Genomic DNA, 15,929 nt, shown 5'->3' with positions numbered 1-15,929 from the left:
CCTTCCACATCTGTGATCTCTTACCTCCAATAACTCTGTACTTCTGTGAAAGCCTAGCCAGGACTTGAATGGGGGAAGGAGTCATGGAGGCTTGTCAGTTGCTGTTGGTCCCTTTTGTTCTGATGCAGAGCCTTGTGTTATGTCTTGGGTCTTTCCAGGATTACAGACCACTGATGGGCTGGCCATAGATGCCATTGGTCGGAAAGTGTATTGGACAGACACAGGAACTAACAGGATTGAAGTGGGCAACCTAGATGGGTCTATGCGGAAGGTGCTGGTGTGGCAGAACCTGGACAGCCCCCGGGCCATTGTGCTGTACCATGAGATGGGGTGAGACTAGGAAGAGGGGCCTCTGGGGATCTGGGGTGACTTGCTTGATTTTGCTATGGGTGGGCACCGGCCATGCTTTCTGGCATACCTAGTGGAGATGCTCACTTTCCCGGGGCTTCTGACTCCCCCAGGTCTATGTACTGGACAGACTGGGGGGAGAATGCCAAGCTGGAACGGGCTGGGATGGATGGCTCAGACCGCACTGTGCTCATCAGCAACAACCTAGGCTGGCCCAATGGCCTGACAGTGGACAAGGCTGGTTCCCAGCTGCTCTGGGCTGATGCCCACACCGAGGTGGGTAAGGGAATAAGGAGCAAGCAGGGGAAGGAGGGAGGGGAGTGGGGGGATCTCTAAGGGCTCTCTGCCTCTGAGGCTCCTAGTCCCTTCATGTCCTCTCCCTTCTCCTCCTTCCCCTGTAGCGCATCGAGGCTGCTGACCTCAACGGTGCCAATCGGCGCACGCTGGTGTCACCTGTGCAACATCCATATGGCCTCACCCTGCTTGACTCCTACATATACTGGACTGACTGGCAGACCCGTAGCATCCACCGTGCTGACAAGGGCACGGGGAGCAATGTTATCCTCGTGCGGGCCAACCTTCCTGGCCTGATGGACATCCAGGCCGTGGACCGCCAACAGCCTCTGGGTGAGCTGACCACCGGGTGCTATCTGTCAGATGCCTTACGGGGATATCCATGGGGTGCCTGGAGTTCAGAGCAACAGGGATGCCTTATTGTCCCCACTTTATAGAGAAGCAAACCAAAACTCAGGGAGATTAATTAACTTGCCTGAATCCCTTTATTTGAATTCCTTAGATTGGAAACTCCTTGAAGGCAGGAAGTATCTTTTGCCTCTTTTTGTAACCCCAGGTTCAGCTGGGATACAGTGCTTGGCACATAGTAGGCATTTACTAGATGCTTATGGACTGACTGACTGCTTTCTCCTGTGAAGTGGTATCCCCTCTATCTGTGACCATATCAGCAAGAGTATGGGGTCTGCATTTGCCCCAGGATTCCTGGAGACATTGCAGAGGACTCTCCTTTCTGCTTCCCCTGTGGAAATGACAGAATTGTGCTACAGAGGACTGAATCCTCAAGGCCTGGTGCTTTTTAGCTTTGGCCAACACACTGGGCTGGACACTAATCCTGCTGTTCTTTACCCCTTTAGGCTCAAACAAGTGTGGCCCAAAGAATGGTGGCTGCTCCCACCTGTGTCTCCCAAGACCATCAGGCTTCTCCTGCGCCTGCCCCACAGGCATCCAGCTAAAGGGGGATGGGAAGACCTGTGACCCCTCCCCAGAGACCTACCTGCTCTTCTCCAGCCGAGGCTCCATCAGACGCATCTCCTTGGACACCAATGACCACACAGATGTGCATGTCCCCGTGCCCGAGCTCAACAACGTCATTTCCCTGGACTATGACAGCGTGGATGGGAAGGTTTATTACACAGATGTCTTCCTGGACGTCATCAGGTATGGGCATGGTGGACCTTCGGATGGCACACAAGCATAACTTCTTCCATAGCTCTCCCTTCATCCTGGGTGGGTGAGATCTTGTTGAGTTGCAGAGGGGCCCAGGGACTTGGCAACATTATGGAAATCCAACTGTAAGTTCTCCTCCCTGATTCTTGTGCTGTCTTACGGGGCTAAAACATTTCACTTAGCCAGTCTGTGACTCTGTTCTATGATAATGGACCCTTGCCTAAACCCTTGGGTCTAGGGACATTATATAAAGTCATAGATACTCACTGTCTTCCTAGTCATTACCTTTGTTTTCCCTCCAAGGCTTCTGGAGGATTATTAACTTGCTTTCTCTTCAGTCCCCTACACTCTCAAATTGCAGGGAATTAACTTTGGCTAAAGTTTGGGTACATCTAGAGTGTATCAATTTCTCGTTATAAATAATGTTATTATTACAAATGTCAGTGGGTATTATCAGGGAACTAGGTAGACAGCTGTCAAGGAATGCCTGGGGAAATCTACTCCCTCACCTAACCCTGACTTGATGTCTCTAAGGCGAGCTAACCTGAATGGCAGTAACATGGAGACTGTCATTGGACGGGGTCTCAAGACCACGGATGGCCTAGCAGTCGACTGGGTGGCCAGGAACCTGTACTGGACAGACACGGGCCGGAATACCATTGAGGCCTCAAGGTTGGATGGCTCCTGCCGGAAGGTGCTGATCAACAACAGCCTAGATGAACCCAGAGCCATTGCTGCCTTCCCCAGAAAGGGGTGAGTCTGAAGCCAGAAGAAAGGGGAACCAGCCTGTGTAAGAAGTCTGGGTCTTCTGGAAGCTTGTGGTGTGGCTGGGCAGATGGTGGGGCCGATAGCCTTAGCACTGCAGTTACCCTGTAAAAGGAACCTGTGGTAGCATCTCTGAAGATTCTGCCCAGCCCAGAGGTTCTCCTTGTATTAAGAACTTCCTCTATGCGTGCCATGAATCACATGAAGCTTAATCTTGTAATTGTGTGTGCCCCAGAAATTATTTAGAACATGTTCTTGTACAAGTATGAGTCTCCTAATTCTGCTGCCAAGTGCTCATGACCGAAGGTAACACTGGACCATGAACAAAAATGCTTGAGAACCACTGGTTTTTCCTGTCATCTCACCATCCACCCACCATGCCCAGATGCTTTCTTCTGCCTCTATGGGGAATCACGTGACTGTTTTGGCCTAGGTACCTCTTCTGGACAGACTGGGGCCACCTGGCCAAGATTGAGCGTTCCAACCTAGATGGCTCTGAGAGGAAATTACTCATCAACACAGATCTGGGCTGGCCCAATGGCCTCACCCTGGACTATGACACCCGAAGGTGAGCATCCTCCCCAAGCACCAGGCAGGCAGAGGGAAACCCAAGGGATTCCAATGGCCATTGCTTTTCAGCCCACCAGTCCATTCTGGGTTTTGTTAGGGAGCTGAAGAAGAGGAAAGGTAGAGACAGAAAATCAGAAGCACCTGCCTGGAATAAAGGGGGGAGGAGAGAGAAAGTCATAGAGGCAGGAGAGACTCTTGAGCACCTAGCAGAGTATCAAACACTTTTGTTCAGTCATTTTTCAATTGTGTTCAACTCTCCATGACCCCATTTGAGGTTTTCTTAGCAAAGATACTAGAGTGCTGTGCCATTGCCTTTTCCATCTCATTTTACAGATAAGGAAACTGAGGCAAATAAGGTTAAGGGACTTGCCCAGGGTCACGAAGCTAGTAAGTATCTGAGGCTGGATTTGAACTCAGGTCTAGGACTCTGCCCACTGTGCCACCTTGCTGTTCATCTGTCACAGAATGGGCATAATAACTGGACCTATAGTTTAATTGGTCTAGGGGACTCTCAGAGAAGCACATTGCCTTTACCAATACAGATCCGTGCTTTCTCTACCACTTACAGTTTTAGAGGGCCCCTGGACTACTGAGATATCACATGACTTGTCCAGGGTACTGCAGCCAGGGTATTTCCGAGTTGGAACTTGTACCCAGTTCTCCTTGGTCCCAAGGCCGTCTCTTTACCCATGATGCTACTTGGTCTAACATATGTTGGGCCCTTAATAAATGCTTATTGAATTGGATTCAGATGAACAGAACAATCAAGGTCTCTTTCTACCCAGCTTCCCTCTTCTGCTCCTAAAGGAGTATGTCTGAATGTTGGGGTCCTCTCTGGAGTTGGGTTCAAGCCATGACACAGTCATAGTGAATAGGAAGGAAGGCATCCCGCACCCCTCAAGTCTACTGGATTTTCTCTCCTTTTACTCATTGACCAATCACCCATTCTTCCTCTTTAGTCCCAAGGCCCAGACTAACCTCTTCCTGAGCACTCATGATGGAGGTGACTGGCTCAATTAAGAGGAGATAGCTCATTGAGGGGAAAACCTGGGTTCCACTGGAGGATGTCTGAGCCCTTGTTTCCTTCTGAGCCCCTTCCCAGTTACAGCTTCTCCCCTCCCACAGGATCTACTGGGTGGATGCTCACTTGGACCGGATTGAAAGTGCCGACCTCAATGGGAAGTTACGGCAGGTCTTGGTCAGCCATGTGTCCCATCCGTTTGCTCTCACACAGGTAATACAGGTAGCCCTGGAGGTGGGAGGGCAGGGAGTAGCAGAAATAACTAAAACTTCTTGACTGGGGTGGGACAGAACTCTTAAGTGTTAGCATTACTATGGAATTCTCAGGTCAGTATCCTGGGGTCATATTTGCCTAACTGGGCCAACTGCATCACCATTCTACAAATGCTACAGATTTCAGGAGTGTCTACCCCATAAGCTGAATCCGGAGTAGTATGTCTTTTCCCACATTGGAAATTTCCACCATTTAGAGCATCCAGGCTCCACCATGGCTCTGAAGGGCCTTTGGGGGAGCCTGGCACTGGGGCAGCTCTGACCCCTACTGACATATTCCAAGACAGGGACTCTGTAGGAAAGGAAGTGACCTACCAAACTGGGGGCACTAGGGAAAGTGTAGGGTTTTTTTTTTTGTTATAACCCAGAACAACAGCAAAGAAAGGTCAGGTTGGGGCCACAAGTGGAGGGCTTGATTGCTAAGAGAATTCCTTCTTGGCATCCATTGGGATGAGACTAGATGTAGCTGCCAATTATTGGCCAGTTGAGTGACTCTTACCCCCTTCTTTGGGTCTCCTTGATGAGCAGCAAGACAGGTGGATCTACTGGACAGACTGGCAGACCAAATCAATCCAACGTGTGGACAAGTACTCGGGCCGGAACAAGGAGACCGTGCTGGCTAATGTGGAGGGGCTCATGGACATCATTGTGGTCTCCCCACAGCGGCAGACAGGTAGCTGACTCCTGCTCCTGCTTCTTCCCAATTATCAGGAAAAGCCCCTGAGGGCTCTTAGTGCCTGTAGAAGTAAAGCTTTCCACAAGTGACTGGGTTTAGGAGCTAAAAGGGACCTTAGAAGCTGAGGAGCAGAGAAGCACAGTGGTTTGCCCCAAGTCACATGGGTAGTTAAGTGTCTGAGGAAGATCTGAACCCACATCTCCTTGACTTCAAAACCAGTGCCCTTGCCACTGCACTATGCTGCCTCATGGGATCAAAGATTTATAGCTACAAAGGACCTTGGAGGTCATAGGCTCATAGACCCTTGAGGTATTGCTTCTAAGCTGGTAGAGTCCATTCTCAGCCCCTACCCCACCCCCTGGTTAAACTTCTCATGTACCACCTTTTCACAAGGCTGGATTTTGTACTAAAGGCCTTTTCCTATTCCTCCCAGTTACTCTGGGAGCTCTCTCTTCCTCGTGAAATTATTTTAGACAAATAACTTGGGATGCCTTTGTCTTTACTTGTTTATACATATCAAGTCCCTCTAGTAGAATGTAAACCCCTTGAGGGCAAGAACAATTCCATTTTTGCTTTAGTATACTCAGCACCTAGTGCAGGGCCTGGCATTTAATAAATGCTTGTTTATTCACTGAGTCATTCATATGTGTACACATTTTCCTCCAATAGAACGTAAGCCCCCAAGGACAAGCACTGTTCTGTGTTTTTGTTTATATCTCCAGCCCTGACTACAATACTTAGTGCATAGTAGACTCTTAATACGTGTAATGCATGTTTATTGAATTGACTTGAATTAAATTTCATCTTCTCTTCACCTTTCTGGCAAAAGTAGAGTCGGCAAAACTTTCTGATTGACTGTTCCTGATCGGACACTTGATTTCTTTGTCCTTAGGAACCAACGCCTGTGGCGTGAACAATGGTGGTTGTACACACCTCTGCTTTGCCAGAGCCCTGGACTTTGTCTGTGCCTGCCCCGACGAGCCTGATGGCCGGCCCTGCTCTCTAGGTGGGTTGTGAGCAGACAAACCTGTTAGCACATGGAAGTCATTGGGAGAGGAGGGATTAATAAGCCTCACCTCATCCTTCCTGACTCAGTAAATAAGGGCTACAGCCTTAGAGCTGGAAGGGGCCCTGTAGCTCATCAAATCCAATGACCCTCCTTTTTACATATGAGGAAACTGAGGCACGGTGTGACATGCCCAAAGTGTTTGAACCCAGTGCTCTGCTTACCAAACCATGCCATTTCTGAGTCTCTCAACCTACCTCAGCCCCAGTTTTCTCACCTCCCACAGGAGTAACATGGTTTATAAATGTGAACTGCTATTGCCCACGCTATGTGAGTCTTTCTCCATGGGTCTTTTGGCCGTATCTTTATTTTATCTTTTGAGTGTGAACCTCAGTGACGCTGAGACCCAGAAAAAAAAAAGATAGTCACTTGTAATATCAAGATCAGAGTCAAGACTCAAATCCAGGCCTCTTGGCTCTCTGTCTCCCCAATGCCACTTAATGGCTAGAGCTGTTAGAATTGATGTCTGGTTCAGATTGGATTGGATCAAATTGGATGCTTATGCCCTCTGTGACCTTTGGCAAATCATTTTACTTCCCTGAGCCTCAGTTTCTCCATCTGTAAATTGACAAGGATGGACTAGACAGCCCCTGAGGTCCTTTCTGTGTCTAGATTATGATCCAGTGACCCTGGTTTATTAGCTGTTCTAGATAGTACCTCCAACTGAAGGAGCCTGGGACAGGGCCTCTGTTATTTTTCTCTGCCTTAGTCCTTCCATGTGCTGCCCTTGGAATTTACAATGGTGGCTTCAGTCCTGCATGTTGCACTCAAATTCTACTTCCTCTTTAGTGCCTGGCCTGGCGCCCCCAGCTCCCAAGTCCACCAGCACGAATGAGAAGAGCCCAGCGGCACCCAACACCCCACCTACCACATCCCGATCCTCTACGGCTAGGACCCATACATCCCTGGAGGAATCTGAAGGAAGGTAAGGAGGATTTGAAAATGGTGGGGAGTGGGGTTGGAGGTGACAGTCATATCAAGCAGTGATGACTAAGGCTTCTGTCTCCCTCAAACACTGATCCATTTCACCAGCAATAGAACAGAGTCCAGCTGGAGAATTCTGCTCCCAGGACTTGACTAACATTGTTCCCAGCACATAGAACCTTAGCAGCAGAGACTGGAGCTGAAAAGAGATCAGAGACCTCCTGTCCAATTCCTTCATCTTACATCTCCCCTTCATCACACAGTTGAGCCCACTGAAGCCTAGGGGGTGAAATGCCCAAGATCCCATAGGTAACAACTGACAGATGGAAGATTTTAATCAGGTCCTCCAGATTCCTGTGTTCATTTCACATGCCGGTCCTCATTTTATAGGGCAGAAAATCACACCAAATTCCATATTTTGGAGCCCTTCAAGGTATAAGTGTGACCATTTCTTCTCCAGCCCTGAGGGAAACAATATTGTGCTTACAGGAAATTCACTCAAAAGACAATAAGTGGGGCGTCTAGGTGGTGCAGTGAATAGGGCACCGGCCCTGGAATCAGGAGGACCTGAGTTCAGATCCGGCCTCAGACACTTGACACAATTATTAGCCGTGTGACTTTGGGCAAGTCACTTAACCCCAATTGCCCTCCAAAAAAAAAAAAGACAATAAGTGAGGTACCTCCTTGGCTAAAATATATCAGGCGCTCCTCCCTTCTAGCCCTCTAACATTTTCCATTATTCCATACGTTTCATTTGGTAATGTTTCCTAAGTACTATGCCTACAATCCAGGTAAGCATGTATTGGCTGCTACCGTGTAAACAGTACTGCCTTTGCTACAGCCTCATGATTTGGGCAGAAAGCCTGCATCCAGGCCTGGTTAAAGGAATCTCTCTTTGGTGCTGCACACCCATACCCACCCCCCATACACATACATGTACTCAATTATGCTTGCTCTAGAACTTTATTGACTTAATACAATAATTACTCTATTATGTATACACGTTTAAATATAAACACAACATGGAACAAAAGGTAAAGTAATAAAACCTGATCTGGGCATAATCCTGTGCCTTCATCAACTTTACATCAATTCCCCCTCACTACTTAATCTAATTCTAGTTATTGCCAGGCTGAAACTTGCCCCCAAAACCATTTCCTAGAATCAAAATTACATCAGGGCATATATGTGATTCCTGGTTCTGGCATTTCAGTGCCTCAGGGAGGTTCAGAGTAAACATTTCCCTATCTCACAGGCGATTTTTCTCCAATTTTTCAGGATAAACCTCTAACTGCTCATTTATAACCTAACAGAGAAGTAATATCAAATTGCCTTTTGAACTCTCCTTCTTGTTTCAAAAGCAGTGGGGGTGGGGGGAAAGTGTTTCAGGAGATTATTGAGTGCACTTAAAAGCCTGTGATGGACTTTTTCCATTGAGGCAAATGGATGAATTATTTGTCTGTGGGCTCTTCCCCCTTCTCCTCGTTACATTTCGACATTCACTGTGTAGTTCTACTAACCTCTGCGGGCTTCTAGCTCGCTTCCAAACTTGCTTCTAATTTTAAAAAAAAGACATACTTAAAAACAACAACAATGTATCTTTAAAAGCACCTCAGCACAGTTTCAGGGTTCTCCAACAGCAAGTCCTATGTAGACAGCTCTCCAAAGCCCTGACCGTGGTCCTGACCTTTCCAAATTTTCAGGTTTGTTTTATCTCACCTTATTTGGAATCTCTCCTCTTAGCTTTCTGAAGTTCTTTCCTGACGGCTCCAGACACTAACTTGCCCCTACCATGGGGGAGGGGAGGAATCTGTAGTGTGCTGGGGGTAGCCTTCATTCTCTGTTTTCTTGTGCCCCGCAGCTGCTCAGAGAAAGATGGTCGCCAGGGCCTCTGTGCACATTCCAATGAGGCTGTACCTGCTGCTGCAGGTGAGTACCAAGGAGCTGTGAATTGAGGTGCTGGAAATTAAAGTTCCCAGTGACACCTTTCTTTACTCTATTGGGGAAAATCTTTGGGGGCTGAGAAGCCCATCCCTTAGCATAGTCCCCCAAATGGGCATACCATGGTTAGATATTCTTTCTCAGTCTCTCAGACACCAAACTTTTTTTCCTTTCATTTTTAAAACAATGTAAAATGCTATTAATGATTTTTTTTAACACTACAATTATTTCCCAATCTCTTCCCTCTTCCCCTCTCCACTGAATCCTCTCTTTTAACAAATAAAAGTGATGGCAGCCAAGTGGCATATGGAATAGAGTTCCAGATTTAGAGTTAAAAAGACCTGAGTTCAAATTCCATGTCCAATACTTGTGAGCTATTTGATCCTGGGGCAAGACATTTCACCTTTCAGCCTCAGTTTCCTTATCTGTAGAAAATAGGGATGATAATAGTACCTTTCTCAAAGAGCTGTTATAAAGATCAAATGATATTATATGGAAAGTGCTTTGCAAACCTGAAAGTGCTTTATAAAGCTAGCCCTTATGACAAATTTGAGTAACTTGGAGGAAAACGTGTCTGAACAGATGCCGAGTAACATAAGTAGAGCCAAAGAAACAAGATTTGCTGTGATTGCAAGAAAGTCAGTGAAAGGATGCCAAAAAGAGACTGCATAAATATGGCCTCGGACTCTCAATGTCTGTGTGACCCTGAGCAAATCACTTCACATTGCCTGCTTCAGTTTCCTAATCTGTAAAATGGGCATAATAACAGCACCTACCTCAGGTTTGTGGGGAGGATCAAAATGAGATCATATTTATGAAGTGCTTAGCATAATATCATATTGTTGTTATTATTCACTGTAATGACCAGTCTTGACCCTAGAGAGGAGCAAAGGAAATTGGCCTCCCTCCCTCCCTCCTTCCTTTAGAGAGGTGCAGAAGAGTAAGTGCATTGTCAAACATGGTTCTTGTGGGGTTAGTTTCACTTAACTGCTTTTCTTTGACACAAAAGGAAAGCTCTTTGGATAAGTAGGAGTCAGAGGGGCAGTGTTTAGAACTGGCTACTTGGTAAAAACAAAAGGCATCGCTAAAATGTTCATTTAAATAAAAATGGAGCCTCCTGTTCTTAAAGGATATGCAGCATTCCCCATCTATAGGCTTTTCTGCATCTAGGAGGAGGAGAGAACTGTCTGTTCTGTCATTTCTTTTCTTTGGGCACAAAATTGATTATTCTAATCAGTCTAAGTTCAGAAATGTTTTAATGTTTTTGCTTTACTTAGTTGCAATCATTAATTTACTTAGTTGCAATCATTATATACAGACTATTGGTTCCACTTTCTTCCCTTTGTATCAGTTCATATAAGTCTTCCCATGTTCTTCTGAATTTCCCAGCTACTTTTTTTAATGGGAAAGATAGGGAAAGGGAATTAAGGAAGTGTTATGGACCTGAAAGAAGCTTCTTTCCTCACCTTGGGGTGAGGGGATAGAGGGAGATCACTTGCCAACTGGTTCCCAGAGATCCCCAAACCCCTTGTTTGAGATAAAGCAATGTACTGCATAGGATAAGTTGGGTCCATCACTAACTCAGACTCCATTAGACAGAGGATTGTGGTGGTCCTTGCCTAGGGTTGCTGTGGGGGCAGGATGACCCAGTGATGATGTTCTTAACCTTTTTGGTTTCATGAATGGTGATGCTCATAGACCTCTTCTCAGATGAATGCTTTTAAATAATTAGAAGCTTGCTTGAGGACCTCAGTTGAGGGCCTCTTGAGGCAGCCTATTCTAATTTATGGAAACTCTAATGACCATGATTTTTTTTTCCTATATTAAACCTAAAAATAAATGAATGATTAGACAGACAAATGAATCATTGGAGGAAATGTTAAATTTCAATTAGAGGTTAGTGAAAATAAAAATGTATTCTTTTCATATTGAAGTTTTCAGACACCTTCCCCAAATCTAGTCACTGATTTTGTGGGGATTAACATAAGCCCAGGTCAAGAAGCCGTGGCCTGGTTGGACTTAGTCAGGAAGGCCTGAGTTTGCATCCTGCTTCTGTATGACGGTGGGAAATTCACTTTTCTGAGCCTGTTTTCTCATCTGTCATAAGATCATGGGTTGAGAGTTGGAAAGGACTTTAGAAGTCATGGTCTAAGCCCTGCATTTCACAGATGAAGACACTGAGGCCCAGAGAGGTTAAGTGATTGCCAAGATCACACAGGTGATAAGTGATAAAGTTGGATTAGGAGCCAGGTGTTCTTGCTCTGAAGCCAGCGTCCTCCCCGCTGTACCTGGTGCTCCTGGAGTACCAGTCTAACAAGACTGTCATGAGGCTTCTCCTTCAGAGAGCCGCGTCTGTCAGTCTCAGTGACTGTCCTGCCATGTTCTCCTCTAGGGGAAGGGCTCCACGTCAGCTACGTCATTGGTGGCCTCCTCAGTAGCCTGCTTATTCTGCTGCTCATTGCTGCTCTCATGCTGTACAGGTAACCTTGGGGCTCCAACCCCTCACCGCTCGCTTGGTCTCCGGCCTTCTCAGGGACTCCACTTCTCTCTTCTTTCATGGCCCCCTGCCTTTGGCCTCCGGTCAGGCTCATCCTGAGACTCCCCATGCATGCGCCCGTGCTCCAGGCAGCAGAAGAGGCTGCAGAAATACCAAATGGTGTCCTTTTCTGCAGGTGGAGTCCTTTAGCTCAGCCTCAGCTGAAATGGTCTAGAGGCAGAAGTCCAGACACTGACCCTCAGGTTCATAAATGTAGAGCTGGGAGAGTCCTTTGAGGTTACCTAGTCCAACCTCCCGCTTTTATCATGTAGGAAACTAGTCATATAACCTTTCAGCTCATGTCCACTCTTCTGTAAAACAAGGATAATAACAGAGTCTAAATCACACAGTCAGAAAAGCTCACCTCTGTTCTTTGAAGCACATAGGTGGTTCAGTGGATAAAGCCCTGGGTGGGATAAAGCCCATCAAGAATCCTGCCCCAGCCACTTACTCTAGGCAAGCCATGTCACATGTTTGCCTCAGTTTCCTCATCTGTAAATGGGGATGATAATAATAGCACCTCCCTCCCAGGATTGTTGCAAGGATCAAATGAGATAATATTTGTAAAGCCCTTTCTATACTCTAAAATGCTATATAAATGCTATCTGTTATAATATTATATTAGATAAAATATGTTATGCTATATATAATATATCTCATCTCATATTATACTAAAATATGTTATATTAAAATATATTATATTTATTATATTATTTAATATTATATAAAAGATGGAAGCCTTGAGTCACTATATAAATGTTAGGCATTATTATTATCTTTGTGACCCTAAGCAAGTCACTTTGCCTCTGTGGACTCATTTTCTCCACTTGGAAAGTGGGGTAGTGGGACTTGATTGCCTCTGAGGTCCCTTCCAGCCATAGATCTAGAATCCTAAGTTGGAAACGAGTCACCAACCTGCAGAGAGTGTCTCCACTGCCAGAATGGCATATCTAGACAAAAACAATGTTCTCATGATCCCTCCCACCCTAGTCAAAGTGCAGGCCTCTTGGGTTGAAGTAAGTTCACTCTTCTGATGTTCTTCCTCCTGAAAACTCTACCCAGAAATGTTCCCCTCCCCTCTCAAAGCCAGCCAAGCTCCCAGGTGTCTGGGAATGTGGACATTCTAGTGGCCTCTCTGCTTGGGTTGGGTCCTGCCTATACATGAGCAGAGCCTATATTTCTGAGCTGGCAGCTCTATCGATGACCACCCCCAAAATCAGACCTGAACCTTTTCCCTCCTTCTTCTCTCCATCTTCCTTTAGACACAAAAAATTCAAATTTACCGATCCTGGCCTGGGGAACCTGACCTACAGCAATCCTTCCTACCGGACCTCCACCCAGGAAGTGAAGATTGAAACCATCCCTAAACCAGCCATGTATAATCAGCTCTGCTATAAGAAAGAGGTGAGAATTGAGGTCAATTCGGCCAACATTTAGTAATTGCCTTCTATGTACCAAGTCTGGTGATACAAAGAGAAAAAAGAAAATCATTCTGGCCCTCAAGGAGCTTGTATTCTGTTGTCAGAAAAGAATTTACTTTCCCATTCAAATTTGGGTGAATTCAATTCAACTTATCAAACATTTATTAAGCATTTACTATGTGGAATTCCTTGGGCTAAATGCTATGGATATAAAAATGAAGCAAGACCTAATACCTCTATCCTCAAGGAGCTTTAAGTCTTGTGGGGAGGGTGTGCAGGGAAAATGCAGATAGATAATGACTTGGGTAGAGGTTATATTCTAAGTGGATAGACATCCAAACAGAGAGATGAAAAAGAACTAGGGAGGGGGGGCGAGGGGGGGCAGGAACAAAGGGAAAGCAGGGAAGACTTCATTCATTCATTCATTCAATAAACATCGATTAAGCGCCTACTATGTATCAGGCACTATGGTAAGCACTGTTGTTGTTCAGTCATTTTCAGTGGTGTCTGACTCTTTGTGACCCCTTTTGGAGCCTTCTTGGCAGAGATCCTGGGGGCTTTGTCATTTGCTTCTCCAGTTTATTTTACAGATGAAGGAACCAAGGTAAAGAGGGCTAAAGTGACTTGCCCAGGGTCACACAGCTAGTAAACGTCTGAGGCTGGATTCTGAAGCAGCTGGGAGAAGGGCGAGCTAGAGCAATAGTTCCTTGTGTGGAAGGGTCCCATCTATGGCTTTTGAGGTTCTTATCTTAAATCTGTTACTTACTGGGATCTAGAAGGCCTCTGCCTTCAGCCTCTGGATTCAGTTGAAGTGAGATTGGAGAGCAGGTTCAGTACTGATACTCCTCAGGGAGCTGAGCTTTGTAGCACAGCTAGAGAGAGAGATGAGTGTGTATCCTTTCCTGACTCCAGGTTCTTTCCCATTCCTGGTTATCCCTTAAAATGGGTGGGATAGGTTCTCTACTGGCAAGTAGGTTGTACCATAGTGCATAGAGCAGGGTCCTGGAGTCCAGAAGACTCATCTACTTGGCTTCAAATCTGACCTCAGACCAGCTATGTGATCCTGGGCAAGTCACTTCACCCTGTTGGCCTCAGTTTCCTCATCTGTAAAGTGATCTGGAGAAGGAAATGGCAAATCACTCCAGTGTCTATGCCAAGAAAACCCCAAATGGGGTCACAAAGAGTTTGGACAATGAAATAATGAAAGGTTGTCTACAGGAGAAAAGACCCCTTTGTCAAACCTTTAAAAGAAGAGGCAGCCCAGAACGATGGGAAAGATACTGAATTTAGAGTCTGAGGTCCTGGGTTTGAATCGTGTTTTCCTCTCAGGGTCTCGTTATGATGATGTTGGGCTAGATGACTGCTAAGGTCTCACTAGCCCATCTGGGATCTTAGGAGGGTGAGCTTTTTCTTCCACTATTTCCTTCAGTCTTTCAATTATCTCAAGGGGGCGGGGTCTGTGGAAATGTAGTCAGTGTGAACTCTTGCAACTTTCTGGTTTTGTCTCCTTTTCTTCTTTTGATCAAAGATCATTGGGTTGTTGATGTTTTAGGTTTTTTTCTGGATACTAGAAAATGTATATTCTTGCTAGAGGAAAACACTATAGCATTATAATCAGTTCCTAATAGGTTGGGTGAAAATTTCTTTTTCTGTACCCATGAGAGCACAGAGGAGAGACTTCTAGACTTAGAGTCAGAAAGATTTGAATGCAAATTCTGCATCATACTTAACTGTGTGACCCTAGGCAAGTAATTTAATTTAACTTAGCCTCAGTTTCCTCTTCTGTAAAATGGGGACAATATTAAAATCACCCACCTCCTAGGATTGTTGTAAGGATCAAATGAGTTAACAGGTGTGAGGTGCTTTGCAAACTTTAGAATACTGCAGAAATTCCACCTATTGTTATTTTCAGGTTTAAAAAAAACCCCATGGGGGCGGCTAGGTGGCACAGTGAGTAGAACACTGTCCCTGGAGTCAGGAGGACCTGAGTTCAAATCCAGCCTCAGACACTTAACACAAAACTAGCTGCATGACCTTGGGCAAGTCACTTAATCCCAATTGCCCAACCTTCCCCTCTCAAAAAAAAAAAAGCAAAAATAAAATAAAATAAAAATAAAATCCCATGGTTCCATGATAGAAAGTCCCTTGACTCTGTGTTCTATCTATTCCTCTGGACTTTGGTGGTTTCTACATTCAGGATATGAGTTTTTAAATATTTTAATAGCCATTCAACCTGCCTGTCCTGCTGCAGGAGAATGCCTCCTTTAGAATCCTGGTTCTCTTGGCCTGCCTAGACGGGGCTATGCCAGGGCCTAAGGTCTCCAAGGCCCTCCCAAAGGAGAAATGATACAGGCGTGACATTCTTCTGCTCTTCTTGTGCAGAAAGGAATTCACATAGAGCCCAGTAAGAACCACCCTGGGACCTGGAGGGAATCCCTTGATTATCCTACGAGTGGCCAGGTACCAGGGGTTGGTTTTTGTTGTCCGAGGATTCCCATTTGAATGTGGGTTCTGCCACTTCGTGCCATCTCACCTCAAGCAGCCTGTTTTCTCATCTGTAAAACAGGGACAATAATAGCAGCCATCTCCCAGTGTTGTTGTGAGAATCAAATTAAATCATGTCTGTAAAGTGCTCTACAAAATTTTACATGTTACAGAATTGCGGGCTATTGTTACCGTGTTTCCCCGATAATAAGACACTGTCTTATTATTTTTTTTGGACAGAAAAACACCAGAGGGCTTATTTTCAGGGGAGGGCTTATTTTAATGAACATTGACAGCAATTTTAATAAACAGGTAAATGTGAACAAAAAAATGTACCTTTATTCAATAAGCAAATCACTGGGGAAGAACAGGATGACGCGCTCACTGCTGCAGCTCTGATTGGATGCAGCTCGGAGTGCGGCGTTTCACGGGGGGGGGGGACGG

At 45.7% G+C, this 15,929-nt stretch overlaps 1 protein-coding gene across 3 annotated transcripts in view; it reads left to right on the top strand.

The window, feature by feature from the left end:
* LRP4 (LDL receptor related protein 4) overlaps positions 1-15,929 on the top strand; it is a 65,686-nt gene that overhangs the window by 42,467 nt on the left and 7,290 nt on the right. For all 3 annotated transcript variants that reach the window (XM_069091549.1, XM_069091548.1, XM_069091550.1), the window contains exons 25-37: positions 159-330; positions 462-624; positions 750-975; positions 1,497-1,800; positions 2,344-2,562; positions 3,008-3,142; positions 4,270-4,378; positions 4,966-5,110; positions 6,006-6,119; positions 6,969-7,104; positions 8,965-9,032; positions 11,437-11,524; positions 12,843-12,984. In XM_069091549.1, coding sequence (XP_068947650.1) covers positions 159-330; positions 462-624; positions 750-975; positions 1,497-1,800; positions 2,344-2,562; positions 3,008-3,142; positions 4,270-4,378; positions 4,966-5,110; positions 6,006-6,119; positions 6,969-7,104; positions 8,965-9,032; positions 11,437-11,524; positions 12,843-12,984 — 2,021 coding nt within the window. The remainder of the gene's footprint in view (positions 1-158; positions 331-461; positions 625-749; positions 976-1,496; positions 1,801-2,343; positions 2,563-3,007; positions 3,143-4,269; positions 4,379-4,965; positions 5,111-6,005; positions 6,120-6,968; positions 7,105-8,964; positions 9,033-11,436; positions 11,525-12,842; positions 12,985-15,929) is intronic.

Source organism: Petaurus breviceps, unplaced genomic scaffold, assembly GCF_028583685.1.
Source record: "Petaurus breviceps papuanus isolate PSGF00001 unplaced genomic scaffold, PetGlider_PUasm1.0 188, whole genome shotgun sequence".
NCBI lineage: Eukaryota > Metazoa > Chordata > Mammalia > Diprotodontia > Petauridae > Petaurus > Petaurus breviceps.
Note: the sequence above shows the minus strand (reverse complement) of the source record. Positions and strands in the feature narration are given on the sequence as shown.